Source organism: Onychostruthus taczanowskii, unplaced genomic scaffold (genome assembly GCF_017590055.1).
Source record: "Onychostruthus taczanowskii isolate IOZ18803 unplaced genomic scaffold, ASM1759005v1 scaffold206, whole genome shotgun sequence".
NCBI lineage: Eukaryota > Metazoa > Chordata > Aves > Passeriformes > Passeridae > Onychostruthus > Onychostruthus taczanowskii.
The window spans coordinates 283,562-303,520 of record NW_024499307.1 but is presented as its reverse complement, the minus strand read 5'-3'; the positions used below and the strand labels follow the sequence as shown (position 1 = coordinate 303,520).

Genomic DNA, 19,959 nt, shown 5'->3' with positions numbered 1-19,959 from the left:
CGCAGGAACATCCGGAGCGAAACTCCCCAAAAACGGGTGGGAAAATGGGGGGGAAAGCGCTCAAGATCTCATTTTTTGGGGCAATCCGGATTTACAGCGGATTTTTGAGCGGATTTTGCCATTTTTGGAAGGTTTTAAGGCCGTTTTCCGCTCCTGATCGGCATCTTAGGGCCGCGAAGTGGCGAATAAATGCTAAAAAATCAAATTATTCCTTAATGACGAGCTGGAAATTACTCGGAATTCCGGGTTTTTTGGGGGGAAAAGGGAGGGAAATGTCCTGGAGAGGGAATATCGCTGAAAATCCAAAATAATTGAAATTCGGATTAAAGGCGGCTGTTAATGGGGGGAGAGGAACCAAATTCATCAAATTCCCGCGGGGAAAAATTCCAACTGCGGAGAACAAATCCGGGAGCGGCAGGAAAAGCCCGAAAGGGGAAAAAAGGGAATTGCCCAATTTCCTGGGAATTTCCTGGGAATTTCCCCATTTCCTGGAATTCCCCTTTTCCTTGGAATTCCCCATTTCCTGGAATTTTCCCGATTTCCTGGGATTTCCCGATTTCCTGGGAATTTTCCCATTTCCTTGGAATTCCCCATTTCCTGGAATTTCCTGGGAATTTCCCCATTTCCTTGGAATTCCCCATTTCCTGGGAATTTTCCCATTTCCTGGGATTTCCCCATTTCCTGGAATTTCCGGATTTCCTGGGATTTCCCCATTTCCTGGAATTTCCGGATTTCCTGGGATTTCCCCATTTCCTGGAATTTCCGGATTTCCTGGGATTTCCCCATTTCCTGGAATTTCCGGATTTCCTGGGATTTCCCCATTTCCTGGAATTTCCGGAAGGGGAAAAAAAGGGAATTGCCCAATTTCCTGGGAATTTCCTGGGATTTCCTGGGAATTTCCCCATTTCCTGGAATTTCCTGGGAATTTCCCCATTTCCTGGGATTTCCTGGGATTTCCCCATTTCCTGGAATTTTCCCATTTCCTGGAATTCCCGATTTCCTGGAATTTCCCCATTTCCTGGGAATTTTCTCATTTCCTGGAATTTCCCCATTTCCTGGAATCTCCCCATTTCCTGGGAATTTCCCCATTTCCTTGGAATTCCCCATTTCCTGGGAATTTTCCCATTTCCTGGGATTTCCCCATTTCCTGGAATTTCCGGATTTCCTGGGATTTCCCCATTTCCTGGGAATTCCCCATTTCCTGGAATTTCCCCATTTCCTGGGAATTCCCAATTTCCTGGAATTCCCAATTTCCTGGGAATTCCGGCCCTTTCCGCGCCCGGGCTCGTGGCGGCTCCAACTCGGCCTTTTTGGGGCTTTTTTGGGCTAAAACCCCCAAAATCGGATAATTTTTTTCCTTCCTGGCCCCCTGGGAAGTGCGGGACGATTTTTGGGGCAGTTAAGGCCCGAAACAGCCCAGGGAAAACGGAGATTTTTCCCTTCTTGGGCCAATTTAGGGCGTTTTTTTGCCCAAAAAACATAAAAATTGATTCCCCATTTCCTGGGAATTTCTCCATTTCCTTGGAATTCCCCCATTTCCTGGGAATTTCCCCATTTCCTGGCAATTCCGGCCCTTTCCGCGCCCGGGCTCGTGGCGGCTCCGACTCGGCCTTTTTGGGGCTTTTTTGGGCTAAAACCCCCAAAATCGGATAATTTTTTTCCTTCCTGGCCCCCTGGGAGGTGCGGGACGATTTTTGGGGCAGTTAAGGCCCGAAACAGCCCAGGGAAAACGGAGATTTTTCCCTTCTTGGGCCAATTTAGGGCGTTTTTTTGCCCAAAAAACATAAAAATTGAGGATTTCCCCGTTTCTCACCCCCCTGGGGCTAGGGGACATTTTGGGGTCAATTCAGGGGGTTTAGGTCCAACAAACCCTAAAAAAAAGAGGGAATTTCGCTTTTCCTCCTCCCTTTGGAGATGGGAACCCAATTTTGGGTCACGTCACGACGATTTTGGGCCAATAAATCCCCCCAAAATTAAAGATTTGGCTTTTCCTGCTCCCTTTTTTATTCCCCGTCTCACCATTTAACCTCAATTATTTCCCGAGCTCTCCTTGTTTTGGGGTTTTTTTCCCCGAATTATTGTGTTTTATTCCCATTTTTTATTGCGAACATTCTTTTTTTTTTCCCCCTCTAGGAAAGTCTTTGTGTGCCTTTAATAATCACAATATATTCTCAATTTCCCCCCCAATTTCCCCCGTTTTATTCGGATTTTTTCACCTCAAACATCCCATTCTAGGAAAGTCTTTGTGTGCCTTTCATAATCACATTAAATTCATATTTTGCCCCCGAATTTCTCCTGGTTTATTCTGATTTTCCCCAATTTCCCCTGATTTATTCTTATTTTCTCCTCAATTTCCCGTTTTATTCTGATTTTTCCCCAATTTCCTCAGTTTTATTCTGATTTTTTCCCCAATTTCCCCAGTTTTATTCTGATTTTTCCCCAATTTCCTCAGTTTTATTCTGATTTTTTCCCCAATTTCCCCAGTTTTATTCTGATTTTTCCCCAATTTCCCCTGGTTTATTTTTATTTTTTCCTCCATTTTCCCTTTTTTTTTTTTTTTTTTCCCCGAATTTCTGTGTTTTATTCCCATTTTTAATGGCGAACATTCTTTTTTTTTCCCCCCTCTAGGAAAGTCTTTGTGTGCCTTTAATAATCACAATATATTCTCAATTTCCCAATTTCCCCAGTTTTATTCTTATTTTCCCCAATTTCCCCTGACTTATTCTGATTTTTCCCCCAATTTCCCCAGTTTTATTCTGATTTGCCCCCGAATTTCTCCTGTTTTATTCTGATTTTCCCCAATTTCCACAGTTTTATTCTTATTTTTCCCCAATTTCCCCTGTTTTATTCTGATTTTCCCCCAATTTTCCCCGATTTATTTTGATTTCCCCCGTTTTATCCCAACTTTTACATTTTTTTACATTTCCTCCCCTTTCCAGGAACTTGTTCTCGCCTTTAACGATCACCTTAAATTTCTATTTTTTTATCCCCAACGCCGGAAATAATTCTGATTTACGGCCCGGGGGGGAGAACGAACCCAGCGACGCCCCCCAATTTCCCCCGATTTATTCTGATTTCCCCCGTTTTATCCCAATTTTTACATTTTTTTACATTTCCTCCCCTTTCCAGGAACTTGTTCTCGCCTTTAACGATCACCTTAAATTTCTATTTTTTTTATTTTGATTTCCCCCGTTTTATCCCAACTTTTACATTTTTTTACATTTCCTCCCCTTTCCAGGAACTTGTTCTCGCCTTTAACGATCACCTTAAATTTCTATTTTTTTATCCCCAACGCCGGAAATAATTCTGATTTACGGCCCGGGGGGGAGAACGAACCCAGCGACGCCAAAAAATAAAAAGTTTAAATAAAAAACCTCAACGCCTTTTTTACTTTTTTTTATTTGTTGGCTCAGAAAGTGTAAACGCGCCGCTCCAGAAATCATCAAATTTTACAATCGCTCCTTCCGGCCGCCCCAAATCCGGGGATTCTGGAAGCATTTCCCAGGATTTGTTTGACCCCCCACCCCGCGCGGGATCCCAGGAAAAAAAATGAAAAAATTCCCTTAAAAAAAGGCCCGAAAATAAAACAAACAAACAAACAAACAAACAAAACCCCAAAAAAATCCTAAAAAATAAATTTAAAAAAACCCTCAAAATCCTCTCAAAAATAATAAAAAAATCCCTTAAAAATCCCTCCAAACCCCCCCAAAAAAATCTCCAACCCCCACAAAAAAAAAAAAAAATCCCCCAAAATTAAATTAGAATAAATCCTAAAAAATAATTTAAAAATCCCAAAAATCCCAAGGAATACCCCCAAAAATCTTCTCCCCCACTCCCAAAAATAAAAAATTCCCCTTAAAATTCCCACAAATTATGCCCAAAAAAACCCCCAACTCCCCCCAAAAAAATCCCAAATAAATCCGCCCCAAACCCAATCCCCCAAAACCCCCCAAAATCCCCAAAAAAGGAGATTTCTTTGCCTGTAAATCTGATTTTTAACCTCGCTTTTGGGCTGAACGACCAAACAAAAATCGGATTTTATTTCGCTGCCGCGGGAGGGGCGAAGCGCGGGCGGGAATTTTGGGGAAAATTCCAATTATTTCGGCGTTTTTTGGAGCCGGGGGGCGCCGGCTCTTAAACAAAGCCAGAAAATGATCCCCAAAAACCCCCCAAAACCCCCAAAAAAGGAGATTTTTTTGCCTTTAATTCTGATTTTTGACCTCGCTTTTGGGCTGAACGAACAGACAAAAATCGGATTTTATTTCGCTGCCGCGGGAGGGGCGAAGCGCGGGCGGGAATTTTGGGGAAAATTCCAATTATTTCGGCGTTTTTTGGAGCCGGGGGGCGCCGGCTCTTAAACAAAGCCAGAAAATCACCAAAATTCACCAAAAATCGTAAAAATGCAGGCGAGGAGCGAGCGCTGAAAGGCGGGATGCGGGAATTGGGGGAAAAACGCCCAAAATTCCATTTTTAACCCGTCTAGGAGAGAAAAATGAGTTTTTTTCGCCTCAAAATTGCGATTTTTGGGTTAAATCCGGTTTTCATGCTCCGAAAGCTGCTGGGAATGGGAAGAAATTCCCAAAAAATGAAATTTTCGCACCTTTATCCCCAAAATTCGTTAATCCGCCCCAGATTAATGGGAATAAATTGAATTTCGGCCTTTTCAAACCCAATTTGAGGGGAACAATTTGTTTTTATTTCCCATTTTGAGGGGAACATTACATTTTTGAGGAGTAAAATCGATTTTTTCCAAGCTTTGAAGGGAATAATTGACATTTTTTTCATATTCGAAGAGGAAATTGAATTTTTGAAGGGGGAAAAACGAATTATTTTGAAGATTCCAAGGGGAAATTTGAATTTATTTTGAATACTTCAAGGGGAAAACTGAATTTTTGCGGGGGAAAAAATGGAATTTTTTTAAGATTCGAAGGAAATAATAAGGGATAAAATCGATTTTTTTTCCAAGCTTTGAAGGGAATAATTGACATTTTTTTCATATTCGAAGAGGAAATTGAATTTTTGAAGGGGGAAAAACGAATTATTTTGAAGATTCCAAGGGGAAATTTGAATTTATTTTGAATACTTCAAGGGGAAAACTGAATTTTTGCGGGGGAAAAAATGGAATTTTTTTAAGATTCGAAGGAAATAATTGGATTTTTTTTAACCTTTGCCAGCGCTAACAGAATTTTTAATTATATATTCAATTTTTAACATTTTTTCTCAGTGTTTCCCACCCCTCCGAGGATTCTCCCTCCCTTTTTTCCCCCTCGCAGCCGTTTTTGATCAGGGCGCATCTTTGGAGCAGATTTTTTATCAAAAGGCTCCGCGGGGCCCCTCGAAAGGAGGAAGAAAATCCGAATTTTTCGCCTTTTTCGCACCTTTTCCCCCCTCCCCGCGCTCCCCGCCGCAATCCCAATTTAGCGCAATTTTTTCCCCCCAAAATTCGCTTTTTTTGGGGTTTTTTTTTTGGGCGCGGGGGTTCCGCCGCGCTCCGAGGTTTTTGTGGAATTCTCGCTGCGGCCGCGCCGCCATTTCGGGCCAAAATCGCCCAAAATTCCCTTTTTTTATCCCTTTAAAAGCCCGGATTCCTCCCCAAAATCCCCGGCATCGCCTCCCCCCAGTTCCGCGGGGTTTGGGGCTGGAATTCCCATTTTTGGGGGTGGGGATTTATTTTCTATCGATTTTTAGGGCGCTATTTTGGGGGGTTTTGGGCATTTTTAAGGAGCCAAATCTCCTTTTAAGCCGCGTTTATTTATTTGATTTCTTTACGTATTTCTTTATTTATTTCTATATTTATCCGTTTAATTCTAGATTTATCCATTAATTTATTTATTTCTCTAATTATTTATTTATTTCCCGATTTATTTTTTGGCAGAAAATAAATGCAGCAATTAAAAAAAAAAAAAAACAACAAGAGGATAAAATAAAATGAAAGAAGTTAAAAACAGGAATTAAAAAGGAAAGAAGACAAAATCGGAATTAAAATGAATTTAGAAAATAGGAAAATAAATAAGGGGGGAAAAAAAGGAATTAAGAGGAAATAAAAACAGAAACAAAAAATGCGAATGTAAAAACAGGAATAAAAATAAGGAAATAAAAATAGGAATTAAAAATAATGAAAAAATTAACAAAAAATTTAAAAATAAAATATGACTTAGAAATATTTTAAAATAAATTTAAAATAATAAAAAATAAAAAATAAAATAAGAATTTAAAAGAAGAAAAATTAAAATAAAATTAAAAATAAAATAAGGAAAAACAGAAATAAATGAAAAATTTTTAAAATGGGAATAAACTCAGCAGAAAATATAAAATTAAATAAAAAGCAGGAGAATCAATAAATCCGAGCCCCTGTAAAAATCGCGGATTTTACCCGCGGAGCTGCGCCGAGCGCAGGCCCGGGGGGATTTTGGGTGGAAAAAAGCGAATTTCGGGGCCTCGGGCGGAGCGGGGCCGCGGGGGGGGGGCGGCCTTGACCCCCTGAAGTTCAAAGGCGCCGAAATTTTCATTTTCCCACCCAAAATCGCGGGGATTTTCGAGACAAATCCCAAGATTTGGATTTTTGGGGTTTTTTTTTCCCAATCTCACCTCAATTCGCGGCTCGTCCTTTGAAGCTCAGAGACACCAAAATTCTCCGTTTTCCACCCAAAACCGCCGGGATTTGGGGGAATTTGGAAGAAAAATCTCAATATTTTGATTTTTTGGGGTTTTTTTTTTCCCCCATTCTCGTCTCAATCCGCGTCTCGCCCTCATCGTGATTTTCCCTTTTTCCCCTTTTTTCCCCTTTTTTCCCTTTTTCCCCTTTTTTCGTTTTCTTTTCCCTTTTCCCCTTTTTTCCCCTTTTTCTCCTTTTTTGCCCTTTTTCTCCTTTTTTTCCCTTTTTTTCCCCTGGAATATTTCACGAGCCTTCCCTGCACTCTCCAGAAATTCGCTTTTACGGCGCCAGCGCCTTTTTTCTGGGGGAAAAAACCCAAAATAAAATAAAATAAAAACCAACTTTGAACTCGGCCTGGGGAGGGAGAGCGGAAAAAAAAAAAGGGGAAAAAAAGAGAAATAAGGGAGAAAATGGGAATAAAAGGGAGGAAAAATAGGAATTAAAGGGGAAAAATGGGAATAAATGTGGGAAAAGTGGAATGAAAAGGAAAAAATTGAGAAAAAGTGAAAATAGAAGGGGAAAAATGGGAATAAAAGGGGGAAAATGGGGGAAAACCATTTTCCCACCCAAAATCGCGGGGAATAAAAGGGGGAAAATGGGGGAAAAAGGAAAATAAAAGGGGGGAAAAATGAAATAAAAGGTGGAAAATGGAAATAAAAGGGGAAAATGAGAAAAGAAAAAGAAAAGAAAAGGGGGGATGGGAATAAAAGGGGAAAAAGGGGGGGATGGGAATAAAAGGGGGAAAATTGGGAAAATGGGAATAAAGAGGCAAACAATTGAGGGGAAATGGGAATAAAAGGGGAAAAATGGGGGAAAAAATGAAATATGGGGAGGGGGATTGGGAAACATGGAAATAAAGAGGGGAAAATGGGGGGAAATGGGGGGAAAATGGGAATAAAAGGGGGAAAATTGGAAAAAAATGGAAATATGGCGGGCGGAATTGGGAAAAAATGGGAATAAAAGGGGGAAAATGGGGAAAAATGGAAATATGGGGGAATTGGGAAAAATGGGAATAAAGAGGGGGGAAATGGGGGAAAAATGGGAATAAAAAGGGTGACAATTGGGGAAAAAATTGAAATATGGGGGGAATTGGGAAAAATGGAAAGAAAGAGGGGGAAAATGGGAGGGAAATGGGAATAAAAGGGGAAAAATGGGAATAAAAGGGGAAAATTTGGGGAAAAAAAATTAAATATGGGGGGAAATTGGGAAAAATGGGAATAAAGAGGGGGGAAATGGGAATAAAAGGGGGAAAATGAGAGAAAATGGAAATAAGGAGGGGAAAAGCGGGTGAAAAATGGGAATAAAAGGGGGGAAAATGGGGGAAAAATGGGAATAAAAGGGGAAAAATGAGGGAAAAAATTGGTGAAAAATGGGAAAAATGAGGGGAAAAATGGGAATAAAAGGGGGGAAAATGGGGGAAAAATGTGAATAAAAGGGGAAAAATGAGAGAAAAAATGGGTGAAAAATGGGAATAAAAGGTTGGAAAAATGGGATTAAAAAGGGGAAATATGAGGGAAAAATGGGAATAAAAAGGGGAAAAATGAGAGAAAAAATGGGTGAAAAATGGGAATAAAAGGTTGGAAAAATGGGAATAAAAAGGGGGAGATGGGTGAAAAATGGGAATAAAAGGGGAAATATGAGGGAAAAATGGGAATAAAAAGGGGAAATGGGTGAAAAAATGGGAATAAAGGGCAAAGAGGAGCGAGGGAAGCGGCCGAAGTCGGCGCCGCGCTCGGGGCTCGGGCGGAAGCGGCGCGGCCAGACGGTAATTAACGGCGCGGCGGTAATGAGCGTTAATGAGCCTGTCTAGACGGGGCCTTTGTCCCGCCGCGGTTCCGCCGCTTAACCCCGAGCGCGCCGCGGAAAATCGGAGTTTTGGGGCGGTTTTCGGCCTTTTTATTCGGCTTGAAATTTTAGTTTTATTTGCGTTTTATTTTGCGCTTTTTTTGAGATTTTTTCCTTATTTTTTGAAGCTTTTAATTTTATTTTTTCCCGCTTTTTTTTTTCTTGTTTTAATTTTTATTTTCTTGTTTTTTTCTTCTTAAAATATTTAATTTTGCGCTATTTTTAACATCTTTTTTTTTGCTTTATTTCGTCTTTTAAAAACACTACCTCTTTTTTTGCTTTATTTCGTCTTTTAAAAACACATTTATCTTTGCTTTTCTTTCCTTTAATTTTCTTTTTTTTTCCCCCTCCCATTTTAGCTTTTTTTGGCCATCTTGGAAATGGTTTTTTGTTTGTTTTTTTTTTACTGTTTTGGGCGTTATTTTGGTTTTTTTGGGGTATTTCCCCCCAGGCCGCGAAGCCGCCTCTGATCTTTGCGTTTATTTTAATTTTCCTTTCCAAAAAAAAATCGAATTTTTCCAAGTTTTGGGCCCGGCAGAAGCAGCGAAACCAAAGAGAAATAAAGGGAAATAAAGAGAAATAAAGCAAAATAAAATAGAAGAGAAAAAAAAAGAGAAACAAGGAGAAATAAAGAGAAAAAATAAAGACAAAAATAAATATAAACAAAGAGAAATAAAAAGAAATAAAATTCCTTCCCCCGTTTTAATCAGAACCAGCCCAGGCCGATCCCTCGCAGTCCTCGCACGGATTTAATTTGGATTTAATTTGTTTTTAATTAGGATTTAATTGCGATTTAATTGCGACGGGCGCGCACCCGCCGCATTTTTGCGGTTTTTTTCCTCCGTGTTTTCCCCCATAAAACGCGGCCGCCATCAAAGCGGATTTTTTCGGGTTTTTTTTGGGTTTTTTTTGTTGTTTTTAACTCGTTTAACAGCGGCGCGCCTTGAAAGGCAGCCGGGAATTTTACAGGAGCGCGCGAATAAACGGAATAAATGGGATTTTTTTTTTTTTTGGGCTTTTATCCCCCCCAAAGTCCATAAAACCGCCGAGACCGGAATCGCGGTTTCTGACCCCAAAGCCGCGCCCTTTGTCCCTCCCCAGCGCGCGGGAAAACAACAAAAAAACGGCGGAAAAACAACAAAAAAGTGGGAAAAAAAACAAAAAAACCCGCGGGGTTTGTGGCTGTGAACTTGTTGGGGTTTGGGCAAAACTTGACTTTGCCGTTGCGCTTTGGGCGCCGCGGCTCAGGCGCGGAATTCCCCAAATCCGCCCCAATTTGGGGCGCTCGGGGCTGCTTTGGTCAAGGACGGGGAGGGCGGGAGGGGGAAATGAAATTTAAAAAAAAAAAGGGAAAAAAGGGTTTGGATTGGGAGGGAAGGGGGTTGGAAAGGGGAGGAATGGGTAAAAAAATAGGAGGAGGGTAAATTAAAAAGAAATAGAAAATGAAATAAACCCAATTTAAACCCAAACTAAACCACAAAACCCCATCAGCAAATAGAAGAAATCAATGAAATCAATGGGCAGGGACCCCGCGGACCCTCCGCGGCCGGGAGGAAATTGGGGATTTTGGGGGATCCCGGCCCCAAGGGCCGCGGCGCGGCTTTCAAAGCGAAATTGCAATAAAATGTCAAATAAAACCCTGACGGAGAGCAGGCCGAGCACGTCTTTATTCCGCGCCTCCCCGCGCTCCGCGCGCACACAAATCCGCGGGTTTTGGAGGATTTTTCACCTTTTCAGGTTTTTTTTTTTTCCGCTTCTTCTTCGCCTCCTTTTTCCCGACGAGAAAATGAAAATAAAACGGAAATGGGAAAGGAAACCGCGCCGGGGTTATGCACAGAGCGCTGGGAAAATGGGAATTTTCTGCCTGGATTTTGGCCCAAAAATGAAGTTTCGTGCCCATTCTGCCGTAAAGATGAGGGGATTTGGGGGGTTTTGGGGGAATTCTCCTTTTTGGCCCCAAATTTGGGGGGTTTGGGGATGGGGATTTCCAGGGCAGCGGCGGCCCCGTGGTTGGGTTGAAAATTCCCGTGTGGCTGAAGGAGAATTAAAATTAAAATAATAATAATAATAATATTATAATAATATAATATATATAAAAAGGAATCACAGAATGTCCGGGGAGAAAAAAAAAAAAGGAAAAAATAAAATTAAATAAAGTCCATGGAGTTCAAGTCCTTGAAATTCGGGGGGAAATCAACAAAAAAAACAGAAAAAATCAAGAAAAAAAAAACAGGAAAAATAAGGGAAAATAAGGAAAAAATCTGGGGAAATCAGGAGAAAGAGGGAAAATCAGGAGAAATAAAGAAAAATCAGGAAAAAATCGGGAAAAAATCAGAGAAACCTCAGATAAAAACAGGAAAAAATCAGAAAAATTAAAATAAAATAAAAAGCATTTTTAAAACCAGGAAAAATCACAACAAACCAGAAATAAATAAGAAAAAATCAGAAAAATCCGGGAAAAAACCTGAAAAACCCAGGAAAAAAAAAAAAAGAAAAAATCAAGAAAAAAAAAACAGGAAAAATAAGGGAAAATAAGGAAAAAATCTGGGGAAATCAGGAGAAAGAGGGAAAATCAGGAGAAAGAAGGAAAAATCAGGGAAAAAACCGGGAAAAATCAGCTAAAAACAGGAAAAAATCAGAAAAATTAAAATAAAATAAAAAGCATTTTTAAAACCAGGAAAAATCACAACAAACCAGAAATAAATAAGAAAAAATCAGAAAAATCCGGGAAAAAACCTGAAAAACCCAGGAAAAAAAAAAAAAAAGAAAAAAAAAAAATCAGAAAAAATCAGGGAAAATTCAGAATGAAAATCAGGAAAAATTCAGAATAAAAATCAGAAAAAAAAAAGCAGAAAAAATCCCGGGAAAAAAAACAAAAAAACAAAAAAAAAAAAAAAACAAAAAAAAAAAAAAAAAAAAACAAAAAAAATTCAAAAAAGCCCAAACCAATAAATAAACGCAAAACCCAAACAGGACTTTTGTATGACATTACAATAATAAACCAAGATTTCCTTTAAACTCTAGTTTTTACAAAATCCTCTGGCTTTTCCTGTGGACTTACTGCTTCTTAACCAACTTTCTATGTTTTTTTCCTATAAATTGTTAGTGTTTGTTAAAAAAAAAAAAAAGAATTTCTGTCTTGATTTGCAAATACATTGTTTCCACAGGTCCAAATATAATGCAAAAAGAAGACTTTGGAGAATGTGCTTTATTCATAGATGCTGATTGCCAATAACTTTGCCTTGTGATGCATTGTGTGAGACCATGCTGCACAGCAGGAGCTCATAAGTGATCAAGGGTATTTAATTGCATGAAGCTAGACATGCAGTAAACAAAAATATGTATTACATACAGGAATCAAGATCTGTGATGTGAATTTGCCTTGATTGTGACAGCTGAATGTTTCAGAAGCAAGTTTTTAAATTTCAAATAAAGCAGGTAAACACTTTTGTTGATTTGCTAAAAAGTCTGTAAAATCCAGAAAGCCTGTGAACCCCATTCATGTGACCTAAGTCAAGATGAAGTCTTGGTTAAAGATGTAATCTTACTTTTCTTACTTCTCAGGAATCTTACACAACATGAACAATTATATTTTATATAATTATATTTCACACTTGTGTTAAATGGATCCATGTAAGAAAAAAACCAGAATAAAAGAGGAAAAGCTCCGAATAAAAAGCCAAACTCTCCAGCTGCGCGGCCCCCACGGTCCCCCGCGCGGCCGCGCTTTTTTTTTTGTTTTTTTTTGTTTTTTTTTTCGGGGGGCTTTCACAACAAGGGGTTCCCCGAGAAGTACTGCAGGCGGTCCCGGCTCAGCTTCTTCTCCTTCATGCGGCGGTTCTGGAACCAGATCTTCACCTGGCGGTCGCTCAGGTTCAGCAGCCGCGAGAGCTGCAGCCGCTTCTCCTTGGTGATGTAGACGTTGAAGAAGAACTCGCGCTCCAGCTCCCGGATCTGGAACTTGGAGTACGGGCAGCGCTTCTTCCGCGTCCTGGGGGCGCCTGGGGGCGGAATTGGGGTGAAATAGGGGGGAAATGGGGGGCTGGAATTGGGATAAATAGAGGGAAAAAATAGGAATTGGAGGGGGGAATGGGGGGCTGGAATTCGGGGTGAAATAGCGGGGAAAAATGGGGAGTGGGAATGGGAATGGGGGGCTGGAAGTGGGGTGAAATAGAGGGAAAAAAAAGGGGAGCGGAGGGGGGAATGGGGGGCTGGAATTGGGATAAATAGAGGGAAAAATGGGGAGTGGGAATAGGAATGGGGGGCTGGAATTGGGGTGAAATAGGGGGAAAAAAACGGGGAGTGGAAATGGGAATGGGGGGCTGGAAGTGGGATAAAAACCTGGGAATGTGGAATTGGAAATGGGAATGGGGTCCTGGAAATGGGATAATTATATTGAAAAATAAATCATTTAAAAGGACCGCGTGGCCCGAAAATGGGATGAATATTCTGAGAAATAAGGAATTAAGAGGCGGGTGGCCCGAAAAAGGGAAAAACAGCCTGAAAAAATGAGTCATTCAAAAAGGGATGCGGAGCCCAAAAAGGGGATAAATAGCCTGAGAAAAGAAATAATTTAATAAAGGATTCTTGGCCCGAAAATGGGATAAATAGCCTGCAAAATAAGTAATTAAAAAAGGCATTGGTAGCCAGAAAATGGGATAAAGATAATGAAAAAAACCAAGAAATGGGTAGGCCGAGAAAGGAATAAATATCCTGAAAGGATAAATTATCCCAAAAACGGGTGGGGAGCCCCAAAAAGAATCCGTGTCCCCAAAAGGAATAAAGAACAAATAGCCCAAAAAGGAAGAAATAACCCAAAAAGGAAGAAATAACCCCAAGAGGAGGGGGTGGGGAGCCCCAAAAGGAATAAAGAACAAATAACCCAAAAAGGAAGAAATAACCCAAAAAGAAAGAAATAACCCCAAAAGGAACAAATAACCCCAAGAGGAGTAAACACCCCAAAGGGAATGAATAACCCCAAAAGGGAATTAATGTCCCAAAAATTAATAAATACCCCGAAAGGAATAAGTACCCCAAAATTAATAAATACCCCAAAGGAATAAACACCCCAAAAATGAATCAATACCCCCCAAAACGAACAAATACCCCGAAAGAATACATAACCCCGAAAGGAATAAGTACCCCAAAATTAATAAATACCCCAAAGGAATAAACACCCCAAAAATGAATCAATACCCCCCAAAACGAACAAATACCCCGAAAGAATACATAACCCCGAAAGGAATAACCACCCTAAAAGGAACAAATCCCCCCAAAACGGAACAAATCCCCCCAAAAAGCGCCCGAATCCCCCCAAAGCCGCGGAGGGAGCGGCTGAAATTCGGGATTCCTGGGAGGGCTGGCGCGCCCTGGGAGCGCTGGCGGGGCGGATTCCGCAGGAATTTTTCCGCCCCGCGCAGGGATTAAGGCAGATTTGGGGATTTTTTTTTGAGGAAAAGCCGGGTTTGGGGGGGGTCAGGCGGGGTTTGGGGGAGGGAGGGGACCCCGGCCGGGTCAGGTCGGGAGCGGGAGCGCGGATTTGGTTCCGCAGCCGGGATCGATCCAGCGCGGCCCGCGAGGGGCGGAACCGCAGCGCGGGGCTCGGGATGGGCCGGGGGCGCGGGGGGAAACACCCCAAAAAAAGGACCAAAAGGGAAAATATCCCAAAAAAAGACCAAAAGGGAAAATATCCCCAAAAATCCCTAAAGGGAAAGCATCCCAAAAAAAGACCAAAAGGGAAAATATCCCAAAAAAATCCCTAAAGGAAAAACATCCCCAAAAAAAGGACCAAAAGGGAAAGCATCCCAAAAAAAGACCAAAAGGAAAAATAGCCCAAAAAATAACCAAAAGGGAAAATATCCCAAAAAAAGGACCAAAAGGGAAAACATCCCCAAAAATCCCTAATGGGGAAACATCCCAAAAAAAAGACCAAAAGGGAAAATATCCCAAAAAAATCCCTAAAGGAAAAATATCCCAAAAAAAAGACCAAAAGGGAAAATATCCCCAAAAAATCCCTAAAGGGGAAAGCATCCCAAAAAAAGCCCAAAAGGGAAAACATCCCAAAAAAAAGACCAAAAGGGAAAATATCCCAAAAAAAGACCAAAAGGGAAAACAACCAAAAAAAAGCCCAAAAGAGAAAATATCCCCCAAAAAAATACCAAAAGGGAAAATATCCCCAAAAATCCCTAAAGGAAAAACATCCCAAAAAAAGACCAAAAGGGAAAACATCCCAAAAAAAAGACCAAAAGAAAAACATCCCAAAAAAATCCCTAAAGGAAAAACATCCCCCCCAAAAAAGCCCAAAAGGCAGAACAGCAGGGAAAAAATCACCCCAAAAGGGAAAACATCACCCCAAAAAAATCCCAAAAGGGAAAACATTCACCCCAAAAAATAAATCCCAAAAGGCAGAACAGCCTGAAAAATACCCTAAAAGGGAAAACTTCCCCCCAAAAAAATCCCAAAGGCGGAACAGCCTGAACAATATTCCAAAAGGGAAAACATCCCCCAAAACAATCCTAAAAGGCAAAACAGGCCGAAAATACCCCAAAAGGTAAAACAGCCCCAAAAAAAGGATCCCAAAAGGCAAAAGAGCCCCAAAAAAGGCTCCCAAAAGGGAAAATTTATTAATAAAAAATCTGTAAATGCAAAAAATGCCCCCAAAAGATCCCAAAAAGCAGAACAACCCAAAAAATCACCCCAAAAGGCAAAACATCCCCAAAAAATTCCCCAAACCCGAATTCCCGCGGAGCGGTGCCCGGGGATGGGAAATCAAATCAAATCAAATCAAATCAAATCAAATCAAATCAAAGACAAAGGGAAAACATTCACCCCAAAAAATAAATCCCAAAAGGCAGAACAGCCTGAAAAATACCCTAAAAGGGAAAACTTCCCCCCAAAAAAATCCCAAAGGCGGAACAGCCTGAACAATATTCCAAAAGGGAAAACATCCCCCAAAACAATCCTAAAAGGCAAAACAGGCCGAAAATACCCCAAAAGGTAAAACAGCCCCAAAAAAAGGATCCCAAAAGGCAAAAGAGCCCCAAAAAAGGCTCCCAAAAGGGAAAATTTATTAATAAAAAATCTGTAAATGCAAAAAATGCCCCCAAAAGATCCCAAAAAGCAGAACAACCCAAAAAATCACCCCAAAAGGCAAAACATCCCCAAAAAATTCCCCAAACCCGAATTCCCGCGGAGCGGTGCCCGGGGATGGGAAATCAAATCAAATCAAATCAAATCAAATCAAATCAAATCAAATCAAAGACCCCAATTTCAAATTGAATTTCAAAGGCGGTTTTGGGGCCATCCAAAGGGAAATCCTCTCCTGCCAAAGCCCGGCTCGCGAGGGGAGGACGCGCCCGGAAAAATCGCGGAAAATTCTCCTTTTTCCCCCGAATTCCGGCCATTCCTCCCTCACCCCTGGCCCGGCCGGGCTCGGCAGCGAGTTTTAATTAGGAATTAATTAAAGAAGCGGCCGCAGAGCGCGGGAAGCGGCGGGGGAAGCCCGCGCGTTCTGCCCAATTGCCTCTCACCCTCGGCGAGGCCGAGCCTTTAAAACGCCCGCCTAAGTTCACGATCAAAGTTCAAATTTGTCACTCGGCCGCGCTTTTAAAATTTCACAGACTGCGCCGAGAGACAGCGAGGGGCCGCGTTTAACATCCCCGCTTTACGTTTTATTTTCCTTTTTTTTTTTGTTCTCCCACCGCTTTTTTTTTTTTTTCCTCCCTAATTTTTTTTTTCCGCCATCGTAAAAAGAAGGAAAAAAAAAAAAAAACCAGGGAGAGAAAGAAGAAAGCGCTTCGGAGCTTCTCATAAAATGCCGGCCGCGCTTATAAAAGTCCACATAAAAAAGCTCGGCCGGGCTGGGCCGGCCCCGCTAAGCTCGGCTCAACCTACCCTGAGCGCCGCTCTTGGGGCGCTCCTGGGCTCCCGACGGGCAGGGCGCCGCGGCCGAGCCGGGCTTGGCCTTCTCCTCCTCCTCCTCCTCCTCTTCCTCCTCTTCCTCCTCCTCCCTCGCGTTGCCAGGCGGCCTCTTCTCGCCGTCGGGCGCGGAGTTCTCGAAGAATCGATCGAAGCCCTGCGGCAGCACCGAGTTTTTGCTGGCCGCCGAGTAAAACCCCGCGGGCGGCGGAGGCGGCGGCGGCGGCGGCGGCGCGGCCGCGTGGTGGTGATGATGATGGTGGTGGTGATGATGATAATTCTCGTTCTTCATCAGCACCTCGGCGGGCGGCAGGCACTCCCTGTGCATCAGCTCCTCCGCGGGGTAACACGCCGCGTAACTCCCGCGCGGGTGCCACTTCCCCGAGGGCTCCAGCGCGTAGGGCACCTCGCGGGGCACCTGCGCCAGGTTGGCGCCGTACGGGTACGGGATCTGGCGAGCGGGGGCGAACGGGGGCACGGACGGGAACTCGGGCACGTAGTAGGCGCAGCCGGGCAGGTACAGGTTGCCCCCGCGCTCGCCGAAGTCGCCGCCGCCTCCGCCCGAGCGCTCCTTGCGCGCCGGCGAGGGGCAGAAGTTGCCCAGGCTCACCGAGTTGAACATGCTGGCCCCGGCGCCGCGCAGGGGCTTTTTTTTTGGGGGGTTTTGTTTTTTTATATATAAGCCGCGCGCTGCTCGGGGTTGAGAGGGTGTTTTTTTTTTTTTCTTTTTTTTTTTTTTTTGGTGGAAAGGGAGGAGGCGGGAGGGGAGGGAGGTGGAAAAAAAAAAGGGAATTTTGGGGAGGCGAGGATGACGCGAGCTCCGTCTCAGTCGCTGGCCAGCGCCACGTGATGCCCGAGCAGAAATTGTCATTTCTGGGCCGGGAGCGCCGCGGCCGCGCGGGGTAAGAGCGCCGCGCCCGAGCCAGCTCCGCGGCCGCGCAGCGCCTGCAGCATCCCCGCCGCGCCCCCGCCCGCGCACCTCCGCTTTTTAATTTTTTTCCCCCCTCCTTTCTTAATTTTTAATCGTTCTCCTCCTCTTCTCGCTGTTTTTCTTTCCCGTTTTTCGCACGTTTCTTGCTGTTTCCCCCTCCTTGCCCTTTTTCTCCTCTTCGTTCTTTCTTCCTTTTTGCTTTTTTCCTTTTATTTCCTTTCCTTTCTGTGTCTCTTCTCGCTCTTTTTCTTTTTCTTTCCCATTTTTCGCACGTTTCTTGCTGTTTCCCCCTCCTTGCCCTTTTCCCCCTTTTCGTTCCTTCTCCCTTTTTGCTTTTTTTTTCTTTTCTTTGCTTTCCTTTCTGTGTCTCTTCTCTCACTTTTTCGTTTTCTTCACATTCGTTTCGTTTTCCCCCCTTTCCCCCTTTTCTCGCTCTCTTTCTTCTCTCTCTCCTCCCCTCTTCTCGCTCTTTTTCGTTTTCTTCACTTTTGTTTCGTTTTTTTCCTTCTTTTCCCCATTCTCGCTCTCTTTTCTTCTCTCTCTCCTCCCCTCTTCTCGCTCTTTTTCTTTTCCTTCCAATTTCATTCTGGGTTTTTTTTCCCTCTTTCCTCTTTCTTGTTCTTTTCCCCCTCTTTCTTCCCCTTTTCTTTCCTTCTCTCCTTTTTGCTCTTTTTTTCTCTCCTGTCCCCTTCTCGCTCTCTCCTTTTTTTCCCCTTTCCCCCCGTTTTTCTCTCCCCTTTTTTCCCCTTTTCCCCCGTTTTTCTCTCCCCCTTTTTTCCTCTTTCTCCCCCTTTTCCCTTCCGCCTCTTCGCTCCTTTTTTAATTTTTCCCTCCCTTCTGGCTCTTTTTCCTTTTTCTCCCTTTTTCCCCCTTTCCTTTTTTCCTTCCCTTTCCCCCTTCCTTTTTCCCCTTCCCTTTTCCTCTCATTTTTCCCTTATTTTCCCCCTTCTTTTCTTCCTCCTCCTCCTTTTTCCCACCCCATTTTTCCCCCTTTTCTCCCTTTTTTTCCCCATTTTCCTCTCCCGCCGCCTCCAAGGGCCGGGAAATCCCATTTTGATCGAGATTTTAATCACTCTGATTATTCTAATTTATTATTATTATTGCCGTCCTGGAAAAGCTTCAGGCAGCTCCATAAAACCTCGGGAGTTTCAGGGGGAACTTTTTCCCCAATAAACAGGAATTCAGCGAAATTACAAATCCCTCCCGGCCGGGGGAATTAGCGCTAATTAACGAGTCCCTAACAAACGCTAATTACTCCTTCTACACGTGATTTTTATGGAAAAAAATTCCCGCTCCGGAGCGCGCGAAGTTTCCCAACTTTAAACCCGGTGCAGGCCCGGAGTTTTTAATCACTTTTAAATGAATTTAAAATGAATTTAAAGTGAAATTTTAAAAATATTTTAAGTGAATATTAAATGGATTTTGAAACGGATTTAAAAATGAATTTTTAATTATATTATTAATGATATTTTGAATTAATTTTGATGCGGGTTTCGCGGTTTATCCAGGAAAATAAAGGAATGAAATCTCTGCCTGATCAATATTCCAAACTCTCCCTTCTGGCTGAAATATTTATCTCGGTATTGAATATTTCATGCGCGGGTTTATTGTCAATCAATGGCGGCGCTGCCCTCGTTTGGTCCCGAATTAAAATTAAAGAAAAGGGATTTAAAAATGAATTTTTAATGATATTATTAATGATATTTTGAATGAATTTTGATGCGGGTTTCGCGGTTTATCCAGGAAAATAAAGGAATGAAATCTCTGCCTGATCAATATTCCAAACTCTCCCTTCTGGCTGAAATATTTATCCCGGTATTGAATATTTCATGCGCGGGTTTATTGTCAATCAATGGCGGCGCTGCCCTCGTTTGGTCCCGAATTAAAATTAAAGAAAAAAAAAGAATTTTGATTAAAGTCGTTTGTCTCGCGCCTGGAATCCCCTCTGATCCCGTCCCGCTGGAATTCATCCCGAAAAAAAATCGAAATATCGGACCGCGGCCGGATATTGGGGGAAATTTAATAAAAAAATGGGTTTGAAATGAAAAAAATCGTTCGGGAAATGAAAAAAATCTGAATTTCCTGCGGGATCGGGGTTTGCCCGCCGCATTCCCGCGGTGCTGGAGGAGCGAAATTCCCCCGAATAATTCGGGATAAATCGGGATTTCACCTGGGCTGGGAATTCTGAACCTTCCCCCACGGAAAAATCTCGGGAAATTCGGTGGGCTTTTTTATTTTTTACATCGTTTTTATTTCCAGGGAGACCCTCGGGAATCTCCGCCCGAAAAAATGAGAATTTGGGATAGGATTGAATAAAAAAATGGGGAATTGGGCGGGAATTGATCCCGGCCCGGGATTTGTTTGAAAGGGGACGGAAATTCCCAATAATTCCAATAAATGAGAAGATTTTAGGGGGTTTTGTCCCAAATCCAGCAGGAAAATTAAAGGGAAAAAAAGGGGGAAAAGGGAAATTTCAGGAGGATGAAAAGCCCCGACCGCCGCCGTGGCTTCACTTCGCTCCCCGAGATAAAAAATTGAAATAAAGTAACAAACCCACACCGAAATCACCCGAATTTCACCCCAAAATAACAAACGCACCCCAAATAATGGG

At 42.5% G+C, this 19,959-nt stretch overlaps 1 protein-coding gene across 1 annotated transcript; it reads right to left on the bottom strand.

The window, feature by feature from the left end:
• Window positions 1–12,268: 12,268 nt before the first annotated feature.
• Window positions 12,269–17,039, bottom strand: HOXC11 (homeobox C11). Its single transcript, XM_041403909.1, has 2 exons — window positions 16,394–17,039; window positions 12,269–12,501 (listed from the first exon to the last, which is right to left on the bottom strand). Exons 1-2 carry the CDS (start codon window positions 17,037–17,039, stop codon window positions 12,269–12,271), a joined length of 879 nt encoding a protein of 292 aa, XP_041259843.1.
• Window positions 17,040–19,959: the final 2,920 nt, after the last annotated feature.